This window comes from Portunus trituberculatus, chromosome 10 (assembly GCF_017591435.1).
Source record: "Portunus trituberculatus isolate SZX2019 chromosome 10, ASM1759143v1, whole genome shotgun sequence".
NCBI classification, from domain to species: Eukaryota; Metazoa; Arthropoda; class Malacostraca; order Decapoda; family Portunidae; genus Portunus; species Portunus trituberculatus.
This window is the reverse complement of record NC_059264.1, coordinates 9,173,178-9,188,177: the sequence shown is the minus strand read 5'-3', so window position 1 is coordinate 9,188,177 and position 15,000 is coordinate 9,173,178. Positions and strand designations below refer to the sequence as shown.

Below are 15,000 nucleotides of genomic sequence, written 5' to 3'. Positions count from 1 at the left end.
CGTGGGAGGTTGGCGATAAAATTAATGTAATGTAGTGGAGTTTGATTGTACGTTTTGGTATTTTCATTTCGTTTAATTCGTTTTAATATGAATCTTTAGTTTTTCGTTGTTTGTCTTAACTTGTAAAGTCTGGGAGTGGAATGTGACAAGTTTTTTTTTTCTGGTATTCATGGGGAGATCAGCGACAAAAATCATGTAAATTTGCAATAGTGGAGTTTGAGTGTTATTAGTTACGGTGTTGTGCTCATGTTAGCTGGAATCTACTGTTTTTTTTCGTGTCTCTTCACTGGTAAATTATTAGTTACCCAGCATCTTCAGTTCGTCGTATATTTCCCAACTATTAAACTCAAGAATTTCAATGTTAATCTTTTATTATTTCCGTGTTGTCTTCTGCAATACTTAAACAAAACCTTAACACCACAATCTTTCATCGCTTCATTACCGAGACGCGCTTTCATACTCATTCTGCTTACCATTTGGCGATTTTATACAGCTTCAGAATCTTTTGTGTGGATTGAAATAGTGAAGACTGCAGCCATTCATCATCTGACCTCCATAAACCCTTCCCAATGTCAATAAAATGGTCTAATCATACAAAAAAGAGGCTAAAATGCGCCCCCAGTGTTGAAAGGATTAACTAATGAACTTTTGGAACCTTGGTAGAGATCAGGGACAAAACTAGTGTAAAAATAAGTGCTTGAGTTTGAATGTTGTTTGGTTTGGATGTGACGTTGCATAAAAATCAGCTAGCATCACCATTCTCACTCCTCCCTATTGGTGGACTCTAGGATTCGTGGAGTTCAATACACCAGGACAGCAAATATGTCGTGGTGGAGTTTGAATCTTAGTGGTGTATTTTGTGTAAGATCTAAGCTGTCTTCATTCTTTTATTATTTTATTGTTACTCATATTTTTCATTTTGTATCTTCTTTGCTATATATATATTTTTTTTTTTAGTCAAGGATTAGTACGAGTTTATTCCGACATTTTCTTTTTTTTTCCTTGTGCACTAAAGAGCAATACCATTTTATTTATTTACTTTTCTAGCCCACAAACAAATGGGTCACAAACGTTCCTATTTCTTCTCTTTACTTTTGATAGACTGTATGGAAATTAAGATCTATAAGTATGATTTCATGACTGTAGTAATGAATTAACAGCCATTCTGCAAGTTGAACAGATTGCAGTTATCAAGTATTTCAAGGATGTATCAAGTATTTCAAGGATGTATCAAGGATGTATCAAGTATTTCAAGGATGTTTTCATGATTGCAGTTATAGATGCACAAGAATTTTGCGTTATCATTAGCAAAAACAATTACAGGAACCAAAATAATGCGATATTAATAACTGCAGTAGTTTTACGATAGCAGGAGTATTAGTTTTAGTGGAAATAGCTGTTGTTGTTTTTGTTGTTGTTATTGTAGTAGCAGAAGCAGTAATAAAAAAATAGCAAGAACAACAATAATAACAATAACAACAGAGACAATAACAATCATTAACCTTTCTTTTCCCTCTCCGTTTTGTATTTTTCAGGTGAGTGTGCGTGAAGCGAGAGGAGAGGTACGATAGAGGAGAGACTAGGTAGACCCCGTACGTACTACCTGTATGTGGCTTCCAGTAATTGGACTCTCGCGCACAGGACTGACGAACAGGTAAGGTTGGCTAATCCCGGCACGTGATGGAGTAGTGGCTGGCCCTTGATGTGGATTAGAGACCTGGATCAGCTGAACTTGTTGGCTTGACTCATACTAGATTTTAAAGAACGTGTTATTTATTTATTCTTTGTAAGTGTTTGGCGTCAGTTCGTTACCTCTTTTGTTGGGCTTAAAAGATCATGCGTTCTTTTTTCTTTCTATTTTTCGTATTAGAGGGCGTGTTTTCTTTTCTTCTTTTTCGTGTCCTGTCTCTAATTATCGGTCTGTCTAATCTTTCTCCTGTTTTCTGTTTCATTTCTTTCTCTACGATCTTTCTATCGTACTTGTCTTTCTCATTTTAACCACCTTTCTGTGTCTCCTGTCTCTAATAATCGGTCTATTTAATCCTTCTCTTGTTCTTTGTCTTATTTCTTTCTCTACGATATTTTTATATTATTTGTTTCTCATCTATTATCTTCTGTCTCAATTCTGTCCCTTTCTGTGTCTCCTGTCTCTAATCACCTCTCTTTTAATGTTTCACCTGTTGTCTCATTTCTTTCTCTAGGGAATATTGGGATGGTCGGCACCAGAGAGGGTTTTTTTTCTCGTTTGGTTACTTTATAATTGCTGTATTTTTACGAGGGAGGAGTTTGGATACAAGAGCTTTGAGGAGGAGCTGGAGAAGGGGTTGTTTGGAAGTAGAATTCGTGTGTGTGTGTGTGTGTGTGTGTGTGTGTGTGTGTGTGATATTTCTTTTCTGTATTTTCATTTTTTTCCTGAGATTTTGTGTTTTCTTCCTTTCCTAAATTTTTGCTTTGCTTATTCTTCTTTGCTTTTGAATCTCTGACCTTTCATTTTGCAACCTTTCTTTCTTTCGGTGTTCTCGTCATAGGAGGCTGTTGTATTCTCGTGTCTGTGTGCGTGGGTAGCTGTGGGAAAGCTTTTGTCTTTTGTTCCTCACACACACACACACACACACACACACACACACACACACACACACACTATCTCTCTCTCTCTCTCTCTCTCTCTCTCTCTCTCTCTCTCTCTCTCTTTCTCTCTCGAACAAACAGTCACTTCCATATATAGATAGATTAGTAAGTAGATAGAAGTGTATTTAGGTTTCCTGATTTATATCTTTTATATTATTCTATGTTCGTATTAGTTTAGCTTTTTATTCGTTTGCCTTTTTTCTTTTTTTTCATAATCTTTCTAATTCCTTCTCTTCACCACCACGACAACCACCACCACCACCACCATTATCAACTTCATTATAATTTTATGAAAATCTTTACTTTCCTCCCTCTTGCTTCCTCCTCCTTCTCCTCCTCCTCCTCCTCCTCTTCCTCTTCCTCAAGTAAAATCAAGAAATGAAGGTCGGATTTTCGGTTCAACTAAAAAGTGTTCAACTCTTGTTATGATTTCCCGAGAGAGAGAAAGAGAGAGAGAGAGAGAGAGAGAGAGAGAGAGAGAGAGAGAGAGAGAGAGAGAGAGAGAGAGAGAGTGAGTGAGTCCGGGAGAAACAATTAAAACTTATGCAGGAATATTCTTTTTCATTCTCGCTCTTCACAAGTTTCATTATCATGTTATTTAAAAATTCATAAATATTACCTTTATTAGGCGTCCCCGTCACGCGGCAGCCTGTGCGTGGCAGCTGCGGCAGTCTTGGCTCTACTGCTTATATCTCCGTCAGAATTGAGAGTACGCAGGAGTATTAACTATTTGGTGATCTAAGCCAAGAGTAATCAACTAAGCAATATGGACAAGGTGTTACTTACGTGATGAAATGGTCTGCGTGTCAGCTGGTCTCACTTTAATCTCTCCAGCAACAGGACGCGTTTTCATTCATTCTGATTGCTATTTGCTGATTTTATACAGCTTCAGAAACATATGTTGGGATTAGAATAGTAAAGCCTTTGGCCATTAATCATTTGACCTCCATAGACTCTTCCTGATGCAAATAAAATCGTCTGATGGTACACAAAAAAATAAGGTAAAAATGTGTCTCAGTATTGAAGGATTAATTAATACTACACTTTAACATATCTATTTGATCAACTAATTCGTGGTGATTTTACGGCATAATACAATATAAGACTATACCATCTGATAACATACCACTACATACGTGTCAGGTGCCTAGTGACATGGACTGCATGCTGATTTGAATACGTAGCTCAATGCATGGTGTCTTGGCCAGCCTACGTTTTAACTCTGGGTCTGAGAGTGGCCATCAGGGCTCCACTGCCTGTGGGGTTAGTTTGTTTACACTAGTCAGCTGACTGCCCGCCGTCCGCCACACACCAGCTGGTAAAACAACAGATGTGCTCTCTCTCTCTCTCTCTCTCTCTCTCTCTCTCTCTCTCTCAGCCATGTGCATCCATGTTTGCGTAATATTTGAAACAATTTGTTCCGCTGAGAGAGAGAGAGAGAGAGAGAGAGAGAGAGAGAGAGAGAGATGCACGTCTTCCGTAAAACAAGAGTAATAGTATCGGACTGTCTCTCCACCACCATCGACCACTACTACCATTTCCTCCTTTTCCTCCTCCTCCTCCTCCTCCTCCTCCTCCTCCTCCTCCTCCTCCTCGTCTTCCTCCTCCTCCTCGTCCCTCACCTTCAACAGCCTCTCGCGTTACACCTGTCAAAGGGAATCACGTCTCTGATGCACCTGGCTGGAATTTTTATCACCAGCATCTGAAGTTTAACCAGTGGCAGAAGCAGAAGTGGCAGTTGTAGTTGTAGTGAAGTTGTGTAAGTTAGTAGTGGTGGAGTGAGCAGGAGGAAGAGGAGGGAAGTTTTAGTAGTAGTAGTAGTAATAGTGGTTGTTGTTATTGTTGTTGTAATGTACGTTGTTTAAGTACTGGTGGTCAGACGAGGAAGAGAGCGCTTTTAAGTTGTTACTTTGCTTTCGTTACTGTTGTTGTTTAAATTCGTAGTAAAGACGGTGGTGATTGTAGTGCGAGAAAGACAAGGAGGAGGAAGAAGAAAATAGTGTTAATTGTAGTGGTGATGGTGGTTGTGTTGTAATAGTGGTGCACGGTAGTTGTAATGTAAGCAGTAGTAATATCATTAAGAGTCAGTTGTAGCTTGGTTAGTAATGGTAGTAGTAGTAGTAGTAGTAGTAGTAGTAGTAGTAGTAGCTGAAAAGAAGTGTGAGGAGTAGCATTTGTTTAAGCATTGGTAGTGGTAATGTAGTATTAACCCCTTCAGTACTGGGACACAGTTTTACCTTGAGATTTGTGTACGATTATTGACATAAGGAGGTCAGAAGATTGGTGGCCAGAATCTTCACTGTTTTAATCCCTCGCGTAATTTTTTGAAGCTGTATAAGATCACCAAACAGTAAGCAGAATGAGTAGGAAAACGCTTCATGATACCGGAGGGTTCATAATATAAGCAAATGTCATTACAAATAGCAGTAGTAGCAGTAGTAGTATTACCAGTCGTAAGAGAAATAACTAGTAAAAACGGTCGTAACAGTGGCATCATCATCATCATCAATAACACCACTAACATATCAGCCAAATATTCAGTGCATGACAACACCAACAGGTCATTGACACATCCACATATACACACTGACTGACGGACGGATGCATGTTTTCAATACGTACACAGTAATTCACCGGTGTTGCAATGTCTGCCTGCCTGCCCACCTGTCTATCTCCTTTCTCTCATTGGGCGTGGGTGGGAGGTGAGGCGAGGCGAGGCAATTTACTCTGTCCATTATTCTGAAACGCTTTCTGTATTCAGAGGCCACTAATGTGATTAACCGATTGCTAAAAGAGTTACATCTGTTAGTACTGTATAGCAATCATGTTGTCTCTCTAAAATCGCAAAAAACATCCTTAAAAACCCATATAATTCAGCACAATTAGTTTCATAGGGTTCATTTGTTAATTGTATATAAATTCTCATGATCAATCTTTTTAAAACCATAATAAAAAAGCACTTTGATATATAGGATCCTTGATAATTAGTCTTTTAGTTTTTTATATAATGCAGAAATCTTCTTAATTACTCTTGAACCATAAAAACATCCTTAAAAATCCGTGTCACTTCAACTAGAGCCTTTGGAATGTAGTGGAGGTGCGACGCTGGAAGGTTTCAGTGTACAGTCCCGTATCAGGCGGCGCGGCGCGAGAACAACCCAGTAATGCACGGCCCGGGTTGCACTAATCGGCGGGCATTGTGTTGTCGGGACGCTCACTGGTTCTCGCTGTTCATGAGAGCCGAGGGAGTGATGGCGCGATGGTTTAGTGGTGCTTTGGCCCGAAATGTCTCGTTGTCGGGCGTATTGTTTTGAATTTGTGGAGTGTTTTGTGTCGCGGAGTATAGTGAGCTTAATTCTTTTCGTATTTTCTTTTTTTTTTTTTTTTTGTCTTGTTCAGTTCTGGTTTTCAGATACGTTCTACTTTTTTTCTTTTTTTCTTTTTTAGAATTTGTTGAATGTTTTTTTAATATCCCCTTTTTCAATTTTGGTTTTATATATTTTTTTTTTCTTTTAAAATGTACTCTAAATTTGAAAGTTTGTGTAGCAGTTATAACTATTCCATGATTGTTCTTGTTTTACTGCTCTTTGGATAAGTTTATATTTATTTGTGTTTGTGTCCTCTCGTCTTCCTGTGTGGCTGCCGGTGACTGAAGCAGAATTAGTTGCTCCGGAAGGCGACCAGTATTACTAGTGGAGATGTACTGCCGAAGTGATCATTAAATCAGTCAGTCATCCGGGCAGTCACTCAGTCATTCATTCAGTCTGCCAGTCAAACAGTCCGCCAGTCAGTCATTCAGTCCGCCAGTCAGTCATTCATTCAGCCAACCAACCACCAAGGCAGTCAGTTTGTTCCACCACCAATATCTTCTTCCCCCTTCCCTCACTCACTCCCTCACTACCCCCGTCCCTCAGCCGTGCTTCCCGACCCTCTCTACCACCCACCCTGCCAATCACTCCTAACTTATGATGTCACAGCTCCACTCCCATCGTCCCTTTCCTCCCCTCTCCCCGTGACATCACTCTGCAGCCAATCACACGAGTTATGACGTCAGATTTTCCTTCCACCTCGCTATTTGTCACGATGTCACGCTCTCTACCCCAATCAGAGCCACCGTGACGTGTCGAGCCCAGCCAATCAACGTCCTCCGATTATTGCGTCATTTTGTGTTACGCATTTTACTTTCATATTTGTTGATTTTACTTTGGACTCAGATTTTTTTCTTTTTGTGTTTTGACTTCCTGTTTGTTACTGTTCGTTGATATGTTTTGGTCCTTTTTTTTTTTTCTTTTCCTGATTTTTTATTAATTTTTCTTGTTTTTATGCATTATTACTGTTTTATTTGACTTTTCTTCTATTTCCATATTTTCACAACTTTTTTTCTTGATTCTCTATTGATATTTTCACATTACATTCCTTTTCACCTTCACTTCTATTTAAATTCCACCAATGTATCTTTTTTTTTCATTTTCACTTCCGTTATTTTTTCACAACTTTCAATAACATTACCTCATACGCCACCTACTTACACATTCTCACGTATCTACGCACTACATCCCCCTTAGACACACCACACACAGTCACTACACCCCCGTCTCCCCACCAACATCCTCCCATCCACTCACTCACTCCCATTAACTCCACCCACACTAGTGACAGGAAGCTGAGAGGGAGAGAGGGAGGAGTGACCCAAATGTCGCCTTTTTAATGTTCTTTTTGTGTTTTGTTGAGGGATTTATTGAATGAGTGGCGAGCGGCGGGAACTGGCAGGTCTCAACGGCAGCCAAATCCAGGGGTAGGGACGCAGGGAGGCTCTGACGGCTTTGACGGCTTTACTATGCGGGCTGGAGAGAGAGAGAGAGAGAGAGAGAGAGAGAGAGAGAAAAAAATGGTGTATAATAGGTTTTTAATCTTGTAGTTTCTTAGTAATAATAGTAGCAGCAGCAGTAGTAGTAGAAGTAGTAGTAGCAGTAGTAGTAGTAGTAATAGTAGTAGTAGTAGTTGTAATAGTAGTAGTAAATCCAACTATTTGTCTCGAGTTTCTGAGTGTATCTCTCTCTCTCTCTCTCTCTCTCTCTCTCTCTCTCTCTCTCTCTCTCTCTCTCTCTCTCTCTCTCTCTCTCTCTCTCTCTCTCTCTCTCTCTCTCTCTCTCTCTCTCTCTCCTCCCTCCGTCCCTCCCCTCCTCTTCTCTTATGTAACCTCATCCTAACCTAACCTTACTTCTCTACGTATTTACTTTGTTCCGTTATCGTAAAGAAAAACACATAAGTGAACTTGTAATCTCAACTGAACTGTAACGCAATAGTTTGATGTAAGGAACACGAGCTCAAAGGACTGGTAAGGATTTGCTGTACCTGTTTGTAATCCTCTGTAATCTCCTTATGTTTATGTAATGACGGGAAGAACAAATAGCATGTGATTAACTTTCGTCATTAAGATCTCTCTCTCTCTCTCTCTCTCTCTCTCTCTCTCTCTCTCTCTCTCTCCCCTGGTTTCACTGTTCGTCTTGTCTTTCTTCCTCATTTTTATTGTTTTTCCTTCATCTCCCTGTCCTTTGATCCACATCTCCCTTTCTCCTTGTTTTCTTTAACACTTCATTCGCTCACTCGTTTTCTCTCTCTCTCTCTCTCTCTCTCTCTCTCTCTCTCTCTCTCTCTCTCTCTCTCTCTCTCTCTCTCTCTCTCTCTCTCGTCAGTACCTTACCTGCTCTCTGCCTCCTGCCCTTGTCTCTCAACTCGTTTCTGTTCTTCTCAATACTCAACAACGTTCTTCCTTAATTACATTGCAAGCGATCATTCCCTCTTTGGCTTCCTTCCTGTGCTGCCTTTCCTTCCTTCCTTCTTCCTTCTCCTTCATCCTGTAGATTCTCTTATTTCGTTCTTTCTCTGGCCCTTCTTCTTCCTCTTCTTTCTCTACTTTATAGGTTTCTACTTTTATTTTTTTTATTCTAATTTTTTTCCTTCTATTTCTTCTTCCTCTATCTTCATCTTCCCTCTGATGTTTTTTCTTCTTTTGTTACTGTTCTTCTTTCATATCTTCAGTACTTTATATTTGTTATTCTACCTTGTTCTCTTGTTCTTTTTTTTTTTTTTCTTTCTTTTATTTTCCTTTTACTCATATTTTGTCATTCTCAGTTTTGCTCTGTGCTCTTTTTTTTCATCTTTCCACACTTAGATATTTTCTTTTTTTTGTTTTGTTTTTGTTTTCCTGCATGTCCTGATTTGGAAAAGATTGTGTGGATAGCCAGGAAGTTTGCGGCTGTGTTCTTTCTCTTTGTGTTATTTTCTTTTATATCCAATTTTCCTCTCTCTTTCCTTTCTTCTCTCTTTCATCTCTGTTCTTCGACGTCATTATCTTTCCTCCTCTCCCTTCTCACTCTTCCTCCATTCATCCTCTCATTTCCTCCTTTACTCTTTTTTATTTTGTTCTCGTATCCTTTCCCTTATTTCGCTTGTTTCGTCAGCGTGTTTCGTTCTTTTTTCTTTTACTACTCCTGTTTCGTTTTTTTATCTTCCTCCTTCTTCTTCTCCTCCTCCCCTTTCTCCTTCTTGCAATCCATTATCTTCTTACTTTTTCGAGTTCATTTTCTCTCTTCATTTCTTCTTCCTTTCATTTCCTTCCTTATATTTTTCCACATCCTTCCTCTTTCTTTTTCTTGTCTCCTCCATTTCATTTTATTCTTTCTCTCTATTCTTTGCTTCCTCGTTCTCCTTGGAATTCATTATATCCTTTTTCCCTTCTTTGCTTCTCCGACTACATTTTCCTCTTCGTCCTCCTCCTCCTCCTCCTCCTCCTCCTCCTCCTCCTCCTCCTCCTCCTCCTCCTCCTCCTCCTCCTCCTCCTCCTCCTCCTCCTCCTGCCGTCCATTATCACCTTCCTGCCTCCGGGAATCGCCTGTTAATAGCCAAACGACTTTTCTTCCTTAACTTCAGCGTCGGAAAACTTTTGCAGCCACGCGATTTGGTTTGCTTTTGTTGGCTCTCTTTTTGGAGGGGGTCTTTTCCTTCTCTGCTACCACCATCACGACTACTACTGCTACTACTACTACTGCTACTACTACTACTACTACTACTGTTAACGCTGCTACTGCTACTACTACTACTACTGCTACTGCTACTGCTACTACTACTATTACTACTACTACTACTTACGTTGCCTCACTTTTCCTCTGCTTCTTTCCTCTTCATACTCCATTACTACTACCACTAACGCCACCACCACCACCACCACCTTTGCTCCATTGTCTTCTTTTTTTTTTTTTTTTTATTTTCTATTTCTTTTTACTTCATTATTAAATATTTATCTGATTTTTCTTTGCTATTTTAATTTTTATCACCACCATCACTACCACCACTACCACCACCAACACCACTAACACCACCATCACCAACGCCTCCAATAACAACAAAAGTACCTAACTGCCGCCTCTTTTATCGCCTTTTTCCTCTTTTATTGGCAAGAGAGCAAGAGTTTTGGCGAGTTTTTAGCGAGTTTGCTGCTGGTGTTGGTGGTGATGGTGGTGGTGGTGCCGGAAATGTACCTTTAATTCGCTTGCTTCGTGGTAATTGCATATGTATTTATTTTTCATTATTTTTTTATCATCCCAGAACTTTGAAATGTAATACGAGTTTTTCCTTTTCTTTTTATCTTTATTTTTCTGTCTTATCTTGGCATATCGTTGGGTTAGTTTTGTTTTACGATTGCATTTGTGTCTCTAATGTAAAGTAAATAAAAGTTTGATGTAAGTTTGTTTCCTTGTTGTTTCGTGTTTTCTGCGGTGATAATGTGATTGTTCCCCACGTTTGGGTGAGTGTTATTAGTTTGGTCTTAGGTCCGTATTCTGAAACGCTTTGCTCTCTCATCAAGGCCACAGGGATGATTAGTGGGGTTTTTAAGTGTCTCTCTGGTTAATAATGTAGCAATCTCGTCACTGTCACTAGAGCCGTAAAAACACCTTAAAAACTCGTGTAAACTTGAATAAAGCTGTTTGAAATACTGGAGGCAGAGCACAAAAATGTTTAAGAGTACGTGCCTTAGACAAATGAAGGAAGGCCAGGTGAAGTAATGTAAGATAGTAGGATGCATTCTGAAACACTTATACACAATTGAAAGGCTGTAGTCAAAGATACACATGTTCTGAAGTGTTTTTTCTGGTTCCAGTGACAGACCGACATCATTATTATTTACCAACAGTAGGAAAATTTTTAAGAATGCAGCTCAGTGCCGTTTGGAAATAATCATGGTGAGATATCAAAGCGTTCTTGAATACGAGTAAATGTGAGGAGGTGATGTGATGTAAGGTGAAGAGAGACGAGGTGAAATCAAATAAGGTGAGAAGAGTCGAGATGACTTAAAGGATATCAAGTGAAGTGAGTGGAGATAGTGAAGTAAAATTAGATAAAGTGACATAATAAGGTTAACCGAGGCAAGATTTATTTTACCTTTTCTCTGCTTTGTTCATGTTATTTCTGGTTACAATTTAGGTCAGATTATCTTACAAGAGATTGCATTAGGTTTATATTAAGGTCAAGTTTTGTTAGGTAAAGTTGAGTTAATTTAGTCTGTTATGAATCTAATTAGTGTTTATGTTTAGGTTTTGCATTTCTGTGAATTTATTTTTCTGCAATTAGTTGTCCTCATTAAGTTCATGACTTGTAATTAACTCCATGATAATTATTATTGCCTTATTTCATTAGCGTTAACGAAAAAAAAAACTTCGCACTCATGATTTTATTTTCTTTCTACAAATAATTTGACCCATTATTTTTGTTCATACTTTCCTCCGTGATTACCATTATTACTGCCACTATGTCACACACCCCTGTAATTAGATAAGTGACTTTTTACGTAAATCATTGCTCGCCACCTCTCTAGTGCTCCAATAACTGCACTTGCTTCTTTTCTAAGTCTGCAGTTCGTTTATTTGTACTCGGTAATTGTATTCATATTCCTATGGTTGTTATTCACACCTCTATTAGGTCTAGTGTGTGATAACGTTTACTTTTATCTGAATCTTTTTTTTTTCTAGTATTAAACTGACTGCATTTCTCTCCATTACAAGTTTTTATTTAATTTATGCTTACTCATTAGACTCATTCATACTTCTCTGAGCGATCATTACTCCTGTTGGTGTTTAATATTCTTGTATGATAGTTACTAGTTACTTTTACCTTAATCATTGCTCATTGCTCCTCCAGTATTCCAATAACTGCACTTTTTTCCATTAAAAGCACGCACTTCGCTTACTTTTACGCATCAAATTAATATATTCTTGCTCAGTAATTATCATTCCTGCCTTTATTTAATATGCGTGAATATTGGAAACTTTTACCCGAGTCATTGCTTCTCCAGTAGGATGATGAGTGCACCAACTGCATCTCTTTCACTGAATTTTACTGTTGATGAGTAGTGATAATTTTGACCAATTATTTTCTCTAATTCTACAACGGTGTTTCCCCAACTACATATTCATGCCTGGTATTAACTTTTACTTGATTCACTTTTCTGTTTTTTTTTTCTTGTGATACAATAATAATAGTAACTTTGTCGCATCTAATTCGTGTATGTTGTTAACTTTTGCCTAAATCATTTTCTGTAATAATACACTTCCTACACTTACACTTACAGTAACTCTAATTCTTTCACTACATCAATGTGCAGTTATCTGAACATTTTTTTCTTGTTTCTCTTTCACAATATATTGGTGTATAAAGCTAACTCTAACCTGAATACTGTTTGTTAGTACTACACACAAAAATATATATAAACAAATAGGCAGATAACTAAATATCAGGGTATGCTCACTTTCACCTGAACCGCTCTCGCCACTACTACGTAACTACAGTTGCTGAATTTCATGTGCTTAACATGTGTAAAAATAAAAAATAAAAACTTTGTAAACATAACATTTACTCCACTACAGGTCTCCACTTTCCTTGATAATCTGTAAATAGTTGTCGCTTCGTAGATGAGTGATTTAAGTGCAAGGGGCATTCATTAAATCGTATTCCTCAATGGTGTTGGAAATGCATTGATTTACTCTTAGTACAGATGGGAGGGAGGAAAACATAATGCATAAGGGTGAAATGTCTATGTCGATATTTGTGCCGAGAAAAAGTTTTATTGGTTGTTAAAAGTAGAGAATCAGGGTAAATGGGAAGTGTGTGTGTGTGTGTGTGTGTTCATTTCTCGAACTCTTTTTCCAGTCATATTTGGGTTGATGCACTTCTTTCCTCCTCCTCCTCCTCCTCCTCCTCCTCCTCCTCCTCGTCTTCGGGTTGACGCCCCTCTTCCTTCCGCCATGCACTCCTCCTCCTCCTTCCACCGGGGTGAACGTTCGAGAGAGAGAGAGAGAGAGAGAGAGAGAGAGAGAGAGAGAGAGAGAGAGATTTTTAAGGACGAAGTTTGGTGATTATTGTAATTATGATGGCGGTGATTGTGGTGGCGGCGGCAGCGGTGGTGGTGATGGTGGTGGCAAGGGTTTCAGATTATCATTATTGTTATTATTATTATCGATATTATTATTATTATTATTACTATCATCATAATCATCCTCCTCATCATCGTTGTTGTTGGGGTTTATTAATCGCTCCTGCGGCTGCTGCTGATACTACTACTTCTACTACTACTACTACTACTACTACTACTACTACTACTACTACTACTACTACTACTACTACTACTACTACTACTACTACTACTACTACTACTGCTGCTACTGCTACTGCTACTACATGTTAAATTGTGGTTGTTAATTAGGCTGGTAGTATTGTGTGTGTGTGTGTGTGTGTGTGTGTGTGTGTGTGTGTGTGTCAGAACGGGCGTAACAGGTGACGTGAAATTGTGGTGGAAATATTTGTTGAGTAACGTGCGGGATCTAAGAAGTGATCGTGGTAGTTGCGTTTATCGGAGTGGTGGTGCTGTGTCTTGAAGGAATTGTATTGGTGGTGGTGGTGGTGGTGGTGGTGGTGGCAGATTGTTGTGGTCGAGTGTTTGTTGGCCTTGGTTGCAACTACGAGGGAGTAATTGTTGTTTTGATGGTGGTGAGGGTGATGGTAGTAGTAGTAGTAACATCAGTAGTTGTGGTGGTAGGAGTGGTGGTGTTGGTGGTCGTGGTGGTGGTGCATTGCAGAGAAAGATTGCATTTTTTTGTTGTTTGAAGCTTGAAATAAGTAATTCTCTCTCTCTCTCTCTCTCTCTCTCTCTCTCTCTCTCTCTCTCTCTCTCTCTCTCTCTCTCTCTCTCTCTCTCTCTCTCTCTCTCTCTCTCTCTCTCTCTCTCTCTCTCTCTTCAAATGCCTTACCTTTCCTTCCCATCCTCTCCTCGACACACACACACACACACACACACACACACACACACCGGTGGAGATATTTCTCTCTCTCTCTCTCTCACTGTAGCCTCTGTTCACCTAGCAGTGAGTAGGTACGGATGTAAATCGAGGAGTTGTGACCTCTCTCTCCCTGTGTGGTGTGTGCCTGGTCTCAGACCACACACAAGACACACATAACAGCTCTCTCTCTCACAGGGTAACGTCTGGCTGTCTCGTTACACACTGCACACACACACACACACACACACACACACACACACACACACACACACACACACACACACACACACACACACACACACACACACACACACACCATTAAAGAAAAAAACACCCCAAATTACCAGCCATCTAAAACCGAACGAAATATACTTACCTAATGAAAGAATTCGAAACAAGCAGACAAATCCACTATTGGCGTTTCGTATCGTTTCGCACAGAGGAGTCCACGAGGCTGTCAGTTGAGCGAAACATTCCGTAGGTGAGTTACAGGGAAAGTAGGCGAACGGAGGAGGAGGAGGAGAAGAAGGAGCAAGAGGAGGAGGAGGAGGACGAGGGTTTTGTAGGGAGAAGACTAGACGGAGGAATGAGAAAAAGGAAAGAAAAAAGAGAATAAAGGATATTGGAAGAAGAGGAGATGTAAGAGGAAAGTTAGAAGGAAGAGTAGGATAAGAAGGAGGAGGAGTAGGAGGAAGAGGAGATTGAAAAATAGAAGAAAAGAAGAAAAAAAATAGTTGGAAAATAGTGAAGAGTAGAAAATGCAGGAAGGCTAAAGAGAAGAGGAGAAGGACGGAGAGAGGACGAGAGGATGAAAGAAGAAAAGAGTATATGAAAATAAGATAGGAAGAGAAAAGCCGTAAGAAGATAAAGAAAAAGACAATAAAAATAACAAATATGAAGGTAGAAGACGAAGATAAGTAGGAGGAGTAGGAGGAAAGAATAAGAGGAAGAAGGGAATATCAGGCCGAGACAGAATAGAACAGAAAACGTCAATCCCTTTCTTTCTCTCTATCTTCTTTCCTGTACTTGCTTTCCTTCC

General features: G+C 39.4%; 1 protein-coding gene across 1 annotated transcript in view; it reads left to right on the top strand.

Moving 5' to 3' along the window:
- The first annotated feature begins 1,592 nt into the window (after window positions 1-1,592).
- The window catches only part of LOC123501870, a 376,841-nt gene continuing 363,433 nt past the window's right edge, over window positions 1,593-15,000 (top strand). The window contains exon 1 of the mRNA XM_045250911.1: window positions 1,593-1,654. Coding sequence (XP_045106846.1) covers window positions 1,608-1,654 — 47 coding nt within the window. The 5' untranslated portion in view covers window positions 1,593-1,607. The remainder of the gene's footprint in view (window positions 1,655-15,000) is intronic.